The sequence below is a fragment of the Drosophila navojoa genome, chromosome X (genome assembly GCF_054131105.1).
Source record: "Drosophila navojoa isolate 15081-1374.11 chromosome X, UAZ_NAV_1.0, whole genome shotgun sequence".
NCBI lineage: Eukaryota > Metazoa > Arthropoda > Insecta > Diptera > Drosophilidae > Drosophila > Drosophila navojoa.
This window is the reverse complement of record NC_142895.1, coordinates 32394888-32408342: the sequence shown is the minus strand read 5'-3', so window position 1 is coordinate 32408342 and position 13455 is coordinate 32394888. Positions and strand designations below refer to the sequence as shown.

Here is a 13455-nt window from a genome sequence, read left to right as displayed (position 1 = left end):
GTCTCTAGCTTCAATAGCGGCGAAATGAACTGCGTTCATACGGACAGACGGATGGACGGACAGACGGACGGACAGCAAGACGGACATTGCACAAAACCAATATACAAATTCACTTCGTGAATGAGTATAAAAATCTGGACAGGAAAACAAATGCCGTATAATCAACCTCCAAAACTCTATACTAAACAGTTACATCCCCCAAGCCTACAAGAATAGTATAATAATCCCAATCTGAAAACCCAACCAAACCCGCACTAAGTCCTAGACAAAATAGTAGCAAAGCGACTGTGGTGGTATATCTCCAATGACAAATTAATCCATATCAGTCTAACAGGATTCAAGAAGGGGAAATCTGCTATAGATAGCCTATTGTTGATAGACCATCTTCTAGCAAGATCCATCTCCAGAAGAAACCATACGTCTATAATATCCCTCGACTTTGAAAAAGCTTTTGACAGAATCGGACTACACTCAATACTTGACCAACTTATGGAATGGAAAGCGGGACCCAAAATACTAAACTACATACAAAATTTCATGACAAACAGGAAAATTCCAGTACGAATAAACACCGACATCTCACCCTTCCACCCCATCCACAACGGCATCCCCCAGGGCTCGCCACTCTCAGTGATCCTTTTTGTAATAGCATACAACAAGCTCGCCGAAAAGCTCACCAAAACACACCCAAATATCAGCCTAGGCGCCTACGCAGACGATTTTAATATAATACTTAAACACAGAAAAAACATTAATATAAACATAAACCCAATCCTCAGAACCATACTTAACTGGGCCGAATACTCAGGCGCCAAGCTATCCACCAACAAATGCAAGCACATGCACGTCTGCAGAAAGCACAATTGTAAATGCTTATTATCAACAGGAAGCATACATATCCAGAACGTTGCATCACTAAAAATACTTGGACTTCACTTTAACAACAAATACAGCTGGAACAAACACTCGGAACAACTCACGCACTCCCTTCAGCAAGCAATTAATATAATAAAATGTCTCGCAAGTCCTAAATTAAACTGTAACACATCCACACTCAACTCCAAGGCAGACTACGGTCTTCCCATCTATGGACACTGCCCAAAAACTACTTTGCGACCTATAAAGTCAAAAATCATCACAGGCCTCAGAATCGCCCTTGGGGCATTCAAAACCACACCCTCCCATAACATTCTATACGAAGCCAGAGTCCCCCCATTAGAAGACAGACGCGAACTACTAACAGCCACCCTCGTAAAAACCCTGATCACAACAAAAAGCTCCTCACTACAGAAAATGCTAAAAACATACCGATTCCCTAGACGCCCACAATACAACTCAACAATAGATCTGTGCGTGCACATTCGTCGCGAAAGCATTTTCACTATGAGCACCAACGCTTTCATATCCTTTCCACAAATAATATCGAAAACACATATACAGATTTTGTACGAGCTTGGCAAACGGTTTAAAGAGTTCGGTATACTCTTCACACAGAAGGGAAGGCATGGGTTCTTGTTGCGAAGAAATTTCAATTTTCGTGAGCTGGCCGCTCAGAGCTGCTGCTTGTGCTCACATGCATACACACATATACACATTTGAGAGAGCAAAAAGCACAGAGAGAGATAGAGCAAGGGAAACATTGAGCACAGAGGGATCTTTTGTTCAACCATCGACCATCTTGGTCGAGCGCCAGTAGCAAAATGATTGTGCTCTCGAATATTTTAGTAGCCTGAACCTAAAAGTGAGGAGCCGAGCAAATACGAAGTTGTGTGGGTCGTAATGTCAAAAAAAAAAGTGTGCAAAACCCTTTACACTACGTGTCCGATCTATGTGCTCTCTGGTTAGTGTTGGAATATTATTAGACCTCGAGACTTCTGATTTACTGGGATACCACACCCCCATTTTGTAAAAAACGTATTTCAAGTACTAGAGACATGCGCGTTGAAATGTACATACATTTTGACTATATGATTACGCTCTGAAAGTTTTATTAAGATTATTTCTAAAAAAAAAAAAAAAACAAAATTTTCAACAAATAAATTCTCAAAATATGGTCCACACTGCAGACCAAGCGCAGTCGCTACTTACTGCGCGGTTATCAGAATGCAGGCTTATGCGTGCTGATGCATATATCGCAAAATGATTCGAATATCAGCATGGAGGGTTCAGGGTATCTCCTAGTCAAGCAGTCTCGACTAGAGCCTTCTTACTTGTTTTATATTCATATTTACATATTAGAACATACGAATTTGTTGTGATGTGAAACATTGTAATAAGAACCATATTAATATTTTATAAAATTGTTTATGAATGATAATCTCATTGCTGTTATTGGTGGCACATTGTCAATGTCACATAAAAGAAGGTGACGATTTTCGTGAATGAGGCGCAGATGGACTTTTAAGACTGTGACGTGAACTGCTTCGTGGCTTATAGGTGCAATCCTTCCATGGTTCCGGTGCTCGTCCAAACCAATTTACTAAGTCAATCACCTCTACCTGTAATAATATATATTTTATAAAAAGTTTCATTTTTTTCAATTTTACGGTTACTTGAAGAGCTTCTGGAAGTTCCTTGAAGATATCAGATTTAGTAAGATAAGCGTGTTGCGATAAAAATGAAATGCAATTGGACTTGAGCAGAGTTGCAAAGTATCGATCCGCTATCCCAAGCAAAAAGAGCACGGAATCCTCATCTATCAAGGAATTCAGGGTACTCTCGCATATTTCCTAAAATATGAAATATATATACATATGTAGGGATATATTTAGAAGAAAATCAAATAATTTAGAACTTGGCCACACTACCTTCAAATTATCAATTGAGTATCTATCGGCCAGCAGCATTAGCTCGCATATTTGGTCTGCTCCCACAGTAAGATCTACAGGAGCACCATATATGTAGAGCAGAAGTCTTCGAAAAATTACCGGTGAAGTGTCCGTAATAACGACTTTTCTGTTTATAGATTCTTGCATTCCAGACATTAGCGCTTTTTTAAACCATTCACAGCGTGCGGACACAATAACACGATGTGCCTTAAAGCTGTGAACTTGAAGTGACATATTTTTGTCATCAATATGCGATACCATCAATGTAGCCCAAACTTTATCGCTTGATGTTGATGATGCATATGTATGAACTTCAAATTCCATATCCGCCATTTGTGCTGAGTGAAGCAAACGCAATGCATTTTTTGATAGATTACTATGGGCTGCAATTGGCGACTCACACAAATGACTTATTAAGTTAAGCTGTGTGATAGTAATTGAGTTGCTAACGTCATATGGTGTATACTAAAAATATATTTATACACATGTACCTTGAAATTTATGTAGTCGTGATATTGATTCATAGGTTTCGTTCCTTTGCTCCTCTGACGTAAATTATCCAAATTATTCTCGGGGTCAGCCAGCTTGAGTTCATGTAGTAATTCATTAGATGGCTCCAGAAGACCGAGCTCAATAATCGACATCAAAAACTCTTGTTTTCGGACTACCTTACATATTTGTTCAATAGCTTGTCGGAGCGCTGACTTATGATCCAATAACTTCACAATAACGCCATTCTATAAAAAATGGTATAATATTCATCTTGTCAAGTTAATTCTCATCCAGTCAAAGGGAAATGATCTTTTTATACAAACCATTTGAAAATGGGGTGTAATGGTTTTGTTAAAACTACATACAGTAAAATCGACGTATTATCGTATAAGTTGGCTCATAGAAGTTTATATGGGGACCAGAATTTTCGTCGCAGTAACCGTACAGACGCTATAAGCGGAGTCGTTGTAACCGAATAATATTGTGTATTTATTCTTGATCAGGGTGACCACGCTTACAGCCTTCAGTAAAATGAGCGTTAAAACGAAATGACAAAGATGCCAAAGTGTGAAGACGTCAAGTCATTCGAGTTTTTGCATGCATTTTCTACTTCGCATTACGACTTCGATTTATTCGGTTGCTTGTGGCTCGAGAAGTGAAAATTAGGTACAACAAAATCAGTGCGGTGAGAGCACTTGAACATAAATGATCACATTTTCGTATTCTATCTACCTTGCATTACTTTCATTTACTTACAATATCTATCTCTCTATGTGACCACAAACAGTTGCGTAGAAAAATTCAAATTTATTTGTGATGATCAGTGCTGTCATAATTTTTCGAGCAAATAGAGCCGGATTGGCAGAAAAAGAGGATAATTAAAAAAAATTAAGCCAAAATTAAAGCTGAGCCTAAAAACATTATTTTCTTAACTAAATTCATTTATTATTATTTCATTATTATATTGTATAATATATTCTCATCATTTAGACATTGCTAAATTTTATTATAAGCAGTTTGATGCCTTGACCTTTTAGCGAAACAATTATATGTCCCATATATGAGATATTCCAGCCCTCTGAGAAATAGTGCTTGCAGGCATGATTTACTGCTTGCTACACTGAATGGCAGAAAAAGCCATCCTCTTCATCTCAGTATAAACGCTTTGATTTAAGCCAATCATAACATAGGCATTGTCTGTGCCCATGACTATCAAATTTAATTCCTTCAACTATAAGCAAGGAATGTCCACTTTGTAGAGAAATTACACTAAGGACTGTTAAAGCCACCACTCTACGCTTAACAGAAACGTATTTACTAACGATACCTAAACAACATTAATGTAGAACTTATAAATATACATATATGCATATATATACAAATTAGAAAATATTCAAAATTTTAAGAAGAGGGTAGGTGTTTAAAAAATAATTTTTATTTATTGAGCATCTTGGTACATAGTATATCAGTTGATTCGTCCAAAATCAAGCTAAATTTGGCTCTCCCAATGTCATTTTTGAGATCCTCTTGAAAATGAGGAGCATTTTTTAACATGTATGTATATTTAGTACAGTGTGGTTTAATCCGTGAAGTGGTAATACTGTCTCAAAATTTTGTTTGATGTGTGATTTGCCACAAAGAGGCAAAGTGCTTGCTACCTCTTGCTCTATGGTTTTCGATGGAGTTGATTGATTGTATGATACAAAATCATGTGTCCATATTTGTATTCACGATTATTAGTGTTGATAAAGATAAAAATGAAAATTAAATGAAGCTAAAATAGAGTAAAATTAATTTTATTAAAGCCAGAATTCCCGCAACCCGCTGTTTTCGAATTTTTCCCGCATAGGAACTTCAAATACATAAATCTGACGGGAAAAAAGCTAAAATGACAGCTTTGCTTCCTGCTTACTAATCAACCCAGTGTCACTGCAGTGGCGGTAATGCCCATTATTTTGTCCATTACTCATGGATTACTTGTCGCCTGTGTGCATGAAAAAATCGATTACAAGCTGCCTTACCTTTTTAATTATTGAAATTATTTAATTTTGTAATGCAGAAAGTAATGAGGTGACGAAGTTTCCTTCTGCTCTCCATTACCCATGCGTATACTTTTTATACCCTGAACCCAATGAAAATGGGAAATCAGGGTATAATGGTTTTGTTAAAAGTATGTAACAGGCAGAAGGAGGCGTGGCAGACCCCACAAAGTATATATATTCTTGATCAGGGCGACAAGCTGAGTCGATTTGGCCCTGTCCGTCTGTCTGTCCGTCCGTCCGTCCGTCCGTATGTATGAACGCGTCGATTTCAGAAGATATAAGAGCTAGAGACTTCAAATTTTTTTTAAATGTCCGTATATATCACGCGCATATCGAGTTTATCACTAAAAAACGATAACTCATTCCGATATTTTTTTATCGATAAAAAACCTTATCGAAGATCACTTAAATAATTATATCTCCTACATCTTTCAAGCTAGAGTCTCCAAATTTAAAATTTATATTAAGATGTATTTTAGACAATTTCGGTTTTTGTTAAAATTTACCCCCCACCCCTAAATCCACCCCCTCACCCTCATCTTTGTAAAAGTCGTATATCAAATACTAGAAACTTGTGCTTCGGTATACGCATACATTTTAACATTATGATTACGTTCTGAAAGTTACGATTGTACGTCTAGAAATTAAATTATTCAACAAATAAGTTCTGATTATATTGCCAACACTGCAGCGCAACCCAAGCGCAATCGCCTGTATATGCGTGTGTGTGTGTGTGCATGTGTTTGTATGCGTGTGTGTGTGTGCGTGTGTGTGCTAACTATTATTGAAATATCAGTTGATTGTAGGGTTCAGGGGATCTCGTAGTCGAGCAGTCTCGACTAGAGCTTTCTTTCTTGTTATACCCTGAACCCATTGAAAATGGGAAATCAGGGTATAATGGTTTTGTTGAAATGTATGTAACAGGCAGAAGGAGTCGTGGCAGACCCCACAAAGTATATACATATATTCTTGATCAGGGCGACAAGCTGAGTCGATTTAGCCCTGTCCGTCTGTCTGTCTGTCCGTCCGTCCGTCCGTATGTTTGAACGCGCCGATTTCAGAAGATATAAAAGCTAGAGACTTAAACTTTTTTTTAAAATGTCCGTAAATACAGCGCGCATATCGAGTTTATCACTAAAAAACGATAACTCATTCCGATACTTTTTTATCGATAAGAAACCTTATCGAAGATCACTTAAAAAATTATATCTCCTACATCTTTCAAGCTTGAGCCTCCAAATTTAAAACGTGTATAAAGATGTATTTTAGACAATTTCGGTTTTTGTTAAAATTTACCCCCCAACCCCTAAATCCACCCCCTCACCCTCATCTTTGTAAAAGTCGTATATCAAATACTAGAGACTTGTGCTTCGGTGTACACATACATTCTGAAAGTTTCATTACGATCGTACGTCTAGAAATTAAATTATTCAACAAATAAGTTTTCATTATATTGCCAACATTGCAGCGCAACCCAAGCGCAATCGCCGGTATATGCGTTTGTGTGTGGGTATGCGTGTGTTTGTTTGTATGTGTATGTGCGTGCGTGTGTTTGTTTGCATGCGTGTGTGTGTACGTGCATTTGTTTGTATGATTGCGTGTGTGTGTGCTAATTATTATTGAAATATCAGTTGCTTGTAGGGTTCAGGGGATCTCGTAGTCAAGCAGTCTCGACTAGAGCTTTCTTACTTGTTAATTTGTACATTACAAATGCGCTGAAAAAAGTGTTCATAGGTAATGCATTACTTTTTTCTCGTATGTAATGCATTATTTCAACAGACCTCATTCAGGTCGTCGCCACTGGGTAATGAAAATGTTTTTGGCGACGAGCGTGCACACACACACTCTACTTGCTACATGTACGATGGGCATTTGTATGCCTGTGTGCGAAGCTCTTGCTAACTATAGCAATTTTAAATCCCATCATTTGCATTTGGTTGATCTTGTGAACTACTCATCATACATACATGTATATGGTTGATTGAGTGTACGCAGGGGACGCGATGCTCACAGTTGTGGGATATCACTTGTAAAAGCATCTGTATGCAAATGTGCCTTTACATGTAAGTGACTAGTGCAGTTGCCAGTACTTTGTGGCACTGTGACCGGCGAGTAACTCATACATATGTGTGTAGTATAGTAACTGGCGGGTAACTTGCGCTAATATTTAGACACCTGATTTCATTTCAATGATCGTGGGTTGCCTATCAAAAAAGGTGTAGTACCTGATTAAGCTCAGTATACAAAATGGGATGCGATTGTCGATTCCTTGCACCAGCTCATATGTACACTGCTGGTCTTGGGTTAGACGCACTGGTACTTTCGTTAATATTTGCTTTATAACTTTGATTTGGAATACAGTTTTAAAAAAGTGGATATACAAAAAAGTTCGTTATGCTGTGACTCTTTAAGTATGATAATTAAAAAAAAAAATTGGTTTTTTTATTCATATTATGAAAACTGTTGAAACAAGATATTTTTTCTTGGTCACTGAAATAGACGCAATTAAACTAATTAATTTTTTTCAGGAAAGGAACGTCATTTTAAGTATTATTTTTAGTTTTTATAATTATTTAAGCAATGAGTAAATATATAACAAGTAAGAAAACTCTAGTCGAGAGCGCTCGACTAGATACTACCCTGAACCAAACTAATAGAAAAGCACATTTAGTATGGTTCAAATTTCAATTTCGATGTATTTAAAAATATAAATGAAATAGAAAACTCATTTAATTAAATATATAAAAATTTTGAAACAATAAAAAAAAAGAATTACGACACGCTCTGGGTTTGAACCCGAGACCTCGTGATCAAGCGCCGCGCTTTCTACCTTGACGCAACCCTTCTGTTTTGATTTTCAATGTCAAAACTGAAATAGATTCACTGCTACAGCGCCATCTACCTAATCTAAGTCAAACTAACTGCTGATGTGACTTTAAGAATGTGCAAGAACAACCAAACTAATAAAAACGTTAAAATTTCAATTTCGATTTTTGAAAAAATATAAGAGAAATTTAATCAAATATATAAAAATTTTGAAGCAATTAAAAGAAAACTACAATACGCCCAGCAGGATTTGAACCAGTGACCTCGCGATCGAGCGCCGCGCCCTCTACCATGACGCCACTCCTCTTTTCTTACTTGCAATGTCAAAACTGAAATAGATTCACTGATGCAACGCCATCTAGCAGAACTAAACGAAACTAACTGCTGATGTGATTCTAAGAATGTGCTAGAAGATGTTTGAATGTGTGTGTGCACACGTATTGGAAAACTGCTGTTGCCGCAGCACGTGCGTTTGTTAATTGGCCAAATATTTTGTTATTTTTTAACGTCGATTGACTAAACCGAATTTAATGAAACTTTCAGCATATGATCTACATATTCTATTGAATATTTGGCATTTAAAAAAAAAACATGTCAAATCATTCACAATTAGCTATACTAGGATCCACCTGGGTGGATTTAGGGGTGGGGGTACATTTTAACAAAAACCGAAATTGTCTAAAATACATCTTAATATACGTTTTAAATTTGGAGACTCTAGCTTGAAAGATGTAGGAGATATAATTTTTTAAGTGATCTTCGATAAGGTTTTTATCGATAAAAAAGTATCGGAATGAGTTATCGTTTTTTAGTGATAAACTCGATATGCGCGTGATATATACGGACATTTTAAAAAAATGTTGAAGTCTCTAGCTCTTATATCTTCTGAAATCGACGCGTTCAAACAGACGGACGGACGGACGGACAGACAGACGGACAGGGCTAAATCGACTCAGCTCGTCGCCCTGATCAAGTATATATATATATTGTGGGGTCTGCCACGCCTCCTTCTGCCTGTTACATACATTTCAACAAAACCATTATACCCTGATTTCCCATTTTCAATGGGTTCAGGGTATAAAAATGGGTGCGTCTAACCTAAGACCAGCAGTGTATACATGCATGTACTGGAGCATGCAAGAAAAAAAAAACTTATAAAAAGTATTGGCAAGTGCACTTGTCACTTTAGTTAATCAGCTACTTTAATATAAGCGCGCTTCTTCAATTCGATCTCGAAATGAGTTAAACAAGAGAAAACAAGTAAGAAGACTCTAGTCGAGATTGCTCGACTAGGAGATACCCTGAACCCTCCAAGCTGATATTCTTATCATTCTGCACTTTTTTTATGCACGCACACATACATATACATATATGCATCCACCCTCACGCGCCCGCGCTCTGCTAACTGAGCAGTAAGCAGCGACTGCGCTTGGGCTGCGCTGCAGTGTGGGCAATAGTATGAGAATTTACTTGGTGAATAATTTCTTTTGTAAGGACACGATCTTAATGAAATTTTCAGGGCGTAATCATATGGTCAAAATGTGTATACATTCCAAAGCACAAGTCTCTAGTACTTGAAATCGGTTTGTTACAAATTTGGGGCGAAGGGGGCGTGGTATCCAAAATCTGTTGATTACAAAATGTTTGTATTCATAATATGTATATACACAGTAAATCTGAGGTGTCCACGTCTAATAGTACTTCGATGAGGCTCAAAATACAAAATCTATTTTTCGATTATTCTCGATAAAAAAGTTATCGGATGAGTTATCGAAAAAATAAAGCAAACTCGTACTGCGTATGGTATACACGAGTATGCACACAATTTCAGCTCTCTAGCTCTTATATCTTCTGAGATCTTGGCGTTCATACGGACGGACGGACGGACGGACAGGGCTATATCGACTCAGCTCGTCGTGCTGATCCAGAATATATATACTTTATGGGGTCTGCGATGATTCCTTCTGCCTGTTACATACTTTTACACAAAACCATTATACCCTGATTTCCCATTTTCATTGGGTTCAGGGTATAACAAGTAAGAACTCTAGTCGAGACTGCTCGACTAGGAGATACCCGGAACCCTTCAATCTGATATTGTACTCACTCTACACTTCGTTTAGGCACACATACATACACATGCACGTATTAGAACGCGCTCTGCTAATTGTGCAGTAAGCAGCGACTGCGCTTGGGCTGCGCTGCAGTGTGGGCAATATAATACGAATTTATTTGTTGAATAATTAAATTTCTAGACGTCCAATCTTAATGAAACTTTCAGGACGTAAACATAAAATTTAATTAATCTAGTACGCCTTTTACAAAAGTGAGGGGGAGGGGTGAACTTAGGGGTGGGGGATAAATTATAACAAAATTCGAAATTTTATAAAATACACATAAGTCCACATTTAATTTAATTTAATTTGGAAGCTCTAGCTCTAAAGGTGTAGAAGATATAATTAAAAAACTAGTTTTCGATAAGGTTTTTAATCGATAATAAAATATCGGGAGTTGTTATCGATTTTGTGTGATAAACTCGATATGCGCGTGATATACACGAACCTAAGAAAAAAAAGATAATTTAATAAAAGAGATTTTATTTTAGGAAAAGAGAGCTCTAAGGAAAATACGTGACAATATTTATTGAAATTAACACATAGAACATAAAACACACTATGCAAAGAATAACCCGTAGTGCACACAGGTAAATGAAGCGGACGATAATGTCTAGTTGTTCGGGACGGAACCGAAATATTAAGACGCATCAACAAAGAGGACGTATCAATATCACCGATAATCAATTTGTGCAGGAAAACAGTACCTATAATTATTCTGCGATTGATTAACGATGGAAGATCAATGAGCTGAAGCCTACTATGGTAAGACGGTAATCGTACATTACTGTCCCAGCTAAGATCTCTTAAGGCAAAGAGAAGAAACTGTTTTGAACCGATTCGATACGATCCTGATACAGTTTATGCTGCGGAGACCAAACAACTGAGCAATGCTCTAATATGGGACGCACAAGCGAAATAAATAATTGCTTTGTAATATAGAGATCTTTAAATTCCTTAGCCCAACGTTTAATAATGCCAAGCACACTTTTGGCTTCATTTATGATGGTAGAAATATGAAGATTAAAATATAGTTTACTGTCAAAGAAAACACCAAGACCTTTGACTGTAAAGATGCGTTTTAAGGAAATGTTATTTGTAATAATCCGATACTTTCAATGAAAACACTTTATTTTCAAAATAATAATATATATATTTCCGCTCCAATGCGGCCGCTTCGCTTGTCACAAATGTACTAAAAACTAAATCTGACTAGAGAGAGAGGTAATAAGAGAATAAGAGAGAGAGTTAACGGGCTCTGCTTTGTAGGCGTCGATTGCTGTTTAGCATCTCGGCGCTGGTTCCCACATTATTAATTTTGTAGTTAACAATATAGGGAGTGATACGACTGAGGGTCATTGTCATACGCTTTGAGCAATTTAGGTGCAACTGGTTTGCCACACACCAATTTTGAAATGCGTTAAAGTCATCTTGAAGGTGTAGATGCCCATTTGCACTGGAGTGCTAGGAGGGTCATTTACAAAGAGGGAAAAGAGTAATGGACCCAAATGGCTACCCTGAGGTACACCAGATGTTCAGGCATAAACATATGAATATACGAAGATCGTATACATGCCTCCGACGCACTCAGCGACTAGCAGGTAGTGCTCTGTGAAAAGATAAGGGTCACATGTACGGTCTGCATAAATAGACAAATGAAGACCAACCCTTGCAACCCCAGAGTCAGATTACGAAGGAGACGAGCGCTGAGCCTTAAAAACTCAGCGAATAGCTAATAGACCAACGCGGAGCCTTACAAACTCTGCGATAAGATAAGAATATGTAATAGACCAATGCTGAGCCTTACACACTCAGCAATAGACACACTAGATTTAAGGGATGAATATATACGAGTCTGGGTATATAAACCCAGGCTCAGAATAATAAAGATCAACACGAAACTAAACACCATCATAGTCAAGTCACCAGACGAAACAAAGATAAGTTTAGAAAAAGTTGTTCTCAGCAAAACTCTTTGGGTTCTTCCCTTTAAATAGGATGAAATCCAGGACAAGTGAACATCCTAAGCGTTCCAGCTTTACAATTAGTATTTGATGACGTATGGAGTCAATTGCTTTACTGAAGTCAGTATAAATAACACTAGTTTGCATTTTTTAGAAATACTTTCGTTGACAAGCGAAGTAAATACTAATAAGTTAGAGGACGCTGATCGATTTTGAACAAAACCATGCTGAGATGGTTGAATAATCAATTTGCAAAAATGTTGCAAGACCGATGTTATAACTTTTTTAAATAACTTCGGAATAGCAGATATTTTCGCAATTCTTCTGTAATTGGAAATATCAAGTCTTCCACCTTTTTTATATAGGTGAATGATGAAAGATTCTTTTCAAATTGAAGGGAACACAGAGTTTTCCAAAGACAAATTAAACAATTTTAGTAATTGTGACTGAAGAGAAACACTGCACTCTTTAATCACACAACTTGAATATTATCGGCACCAGGAGAGAAATATGATTTCAACGTCCTAATGAGCCAGCCAGAGAGGTAGCAGTGACCTTAGGAGCGTTAATGGACCCATATTCAGGAATTTAATATGGACATGAGTTGCTATAGGGATCAGTAAAAGAATAAGCGGATTGAAAAAAATCTCCAGATGGAGCAGGGAATCCTGGTCATTACAAGTTTTTTCAGCACCAAGCACAAATGTAGACGGCAGACCAGGAGACTTGCGCTTTAAGTTTACAAATGAGTAAAATTGTTTGGGATCTCGAGCAATCTGAGGTTTGCAATGTATAAGATAATTCTTATAACAACGAGTATTTAAAAGATTGAAATTAGACTTGGCTATGGAGTACTTAACCAGTCGACACTTGAACCAGACTTTTTATAATTCTTAAAAAATAATATTTTTAATATTTTTAATACTGCCAAATTAGCATCAACGGAACTAATATAAAGGGACCAGTTTGTTAATTCGTTAAGCAAAACAAAATTGCATTTACGATAACAGCGACTTAGTTTAGAAGGCAAAGGAGTATAATTCAGAAGATTATCAACAGCTAGTAAAACCGTTACAGTGCGGTGATGTATATCCTCAGGTGTGCAGAAAGGAGTTGATCTCACTACATTAATGAGCGAATCATGATTAATGAACATACGATCTAGTGTTCGATTTAGATGATTAGAAAT

At 37.1% G+C, this 13455-nt stretch overlaps 1 protein-coding gene and 1 long non-coding RNA gene across 5 annotated transcripts in view; one reads left to right on the top strand and one right to left on the bottom strand.

Annotated features, from left to right (window-relative positions):
• The window catches only part of LOC149090869 (uncharacterized), a 90401-nt gene that overhangs the window by 1013 nt on the left and 75933 nt on the right, over window positions 1-13455 (top strand). The window lies entirely within an intron of this gene.
• The window catches only part of LOC108658109 (uncharacterized), a 205544-nt gene that overhangs the window by 118627 nt on the left and 73462 nt on the right, over window positions 1-13455 (bottom strand). For 3 of the 4 annotated variants that reach the window (XM_089264618.1, XM_089264617.1, XM_089264619.1), the window contains 4 exons: window positions 3320-3565; window positions 2808-3251; window positions 2553-2729; window positions 2165-2498 (listed from right to left, as the gene is read on the bottom strand). The exons of the other annotated variant lie outside the window; for it this stretch is intronic. In XM_089264618.1, coding sequence (XP_089120744.1) covers window positions 2352-2498; window positions 2553-2729; window positions 2808-3251; window positions 3320-3565 — 1014 coding nt within the window. In that variant the 3' untranslated portion in view covers window positions 2165-2351. Of the gene's footprint in view, window positions 1-2164; window positions 2499-2552; window positions 2730-2807; window positions 3252-3319; window positions 3566-13455 lie in introns of those variants that run through there. 4 annotated transcript variants of the gene reach the window in all.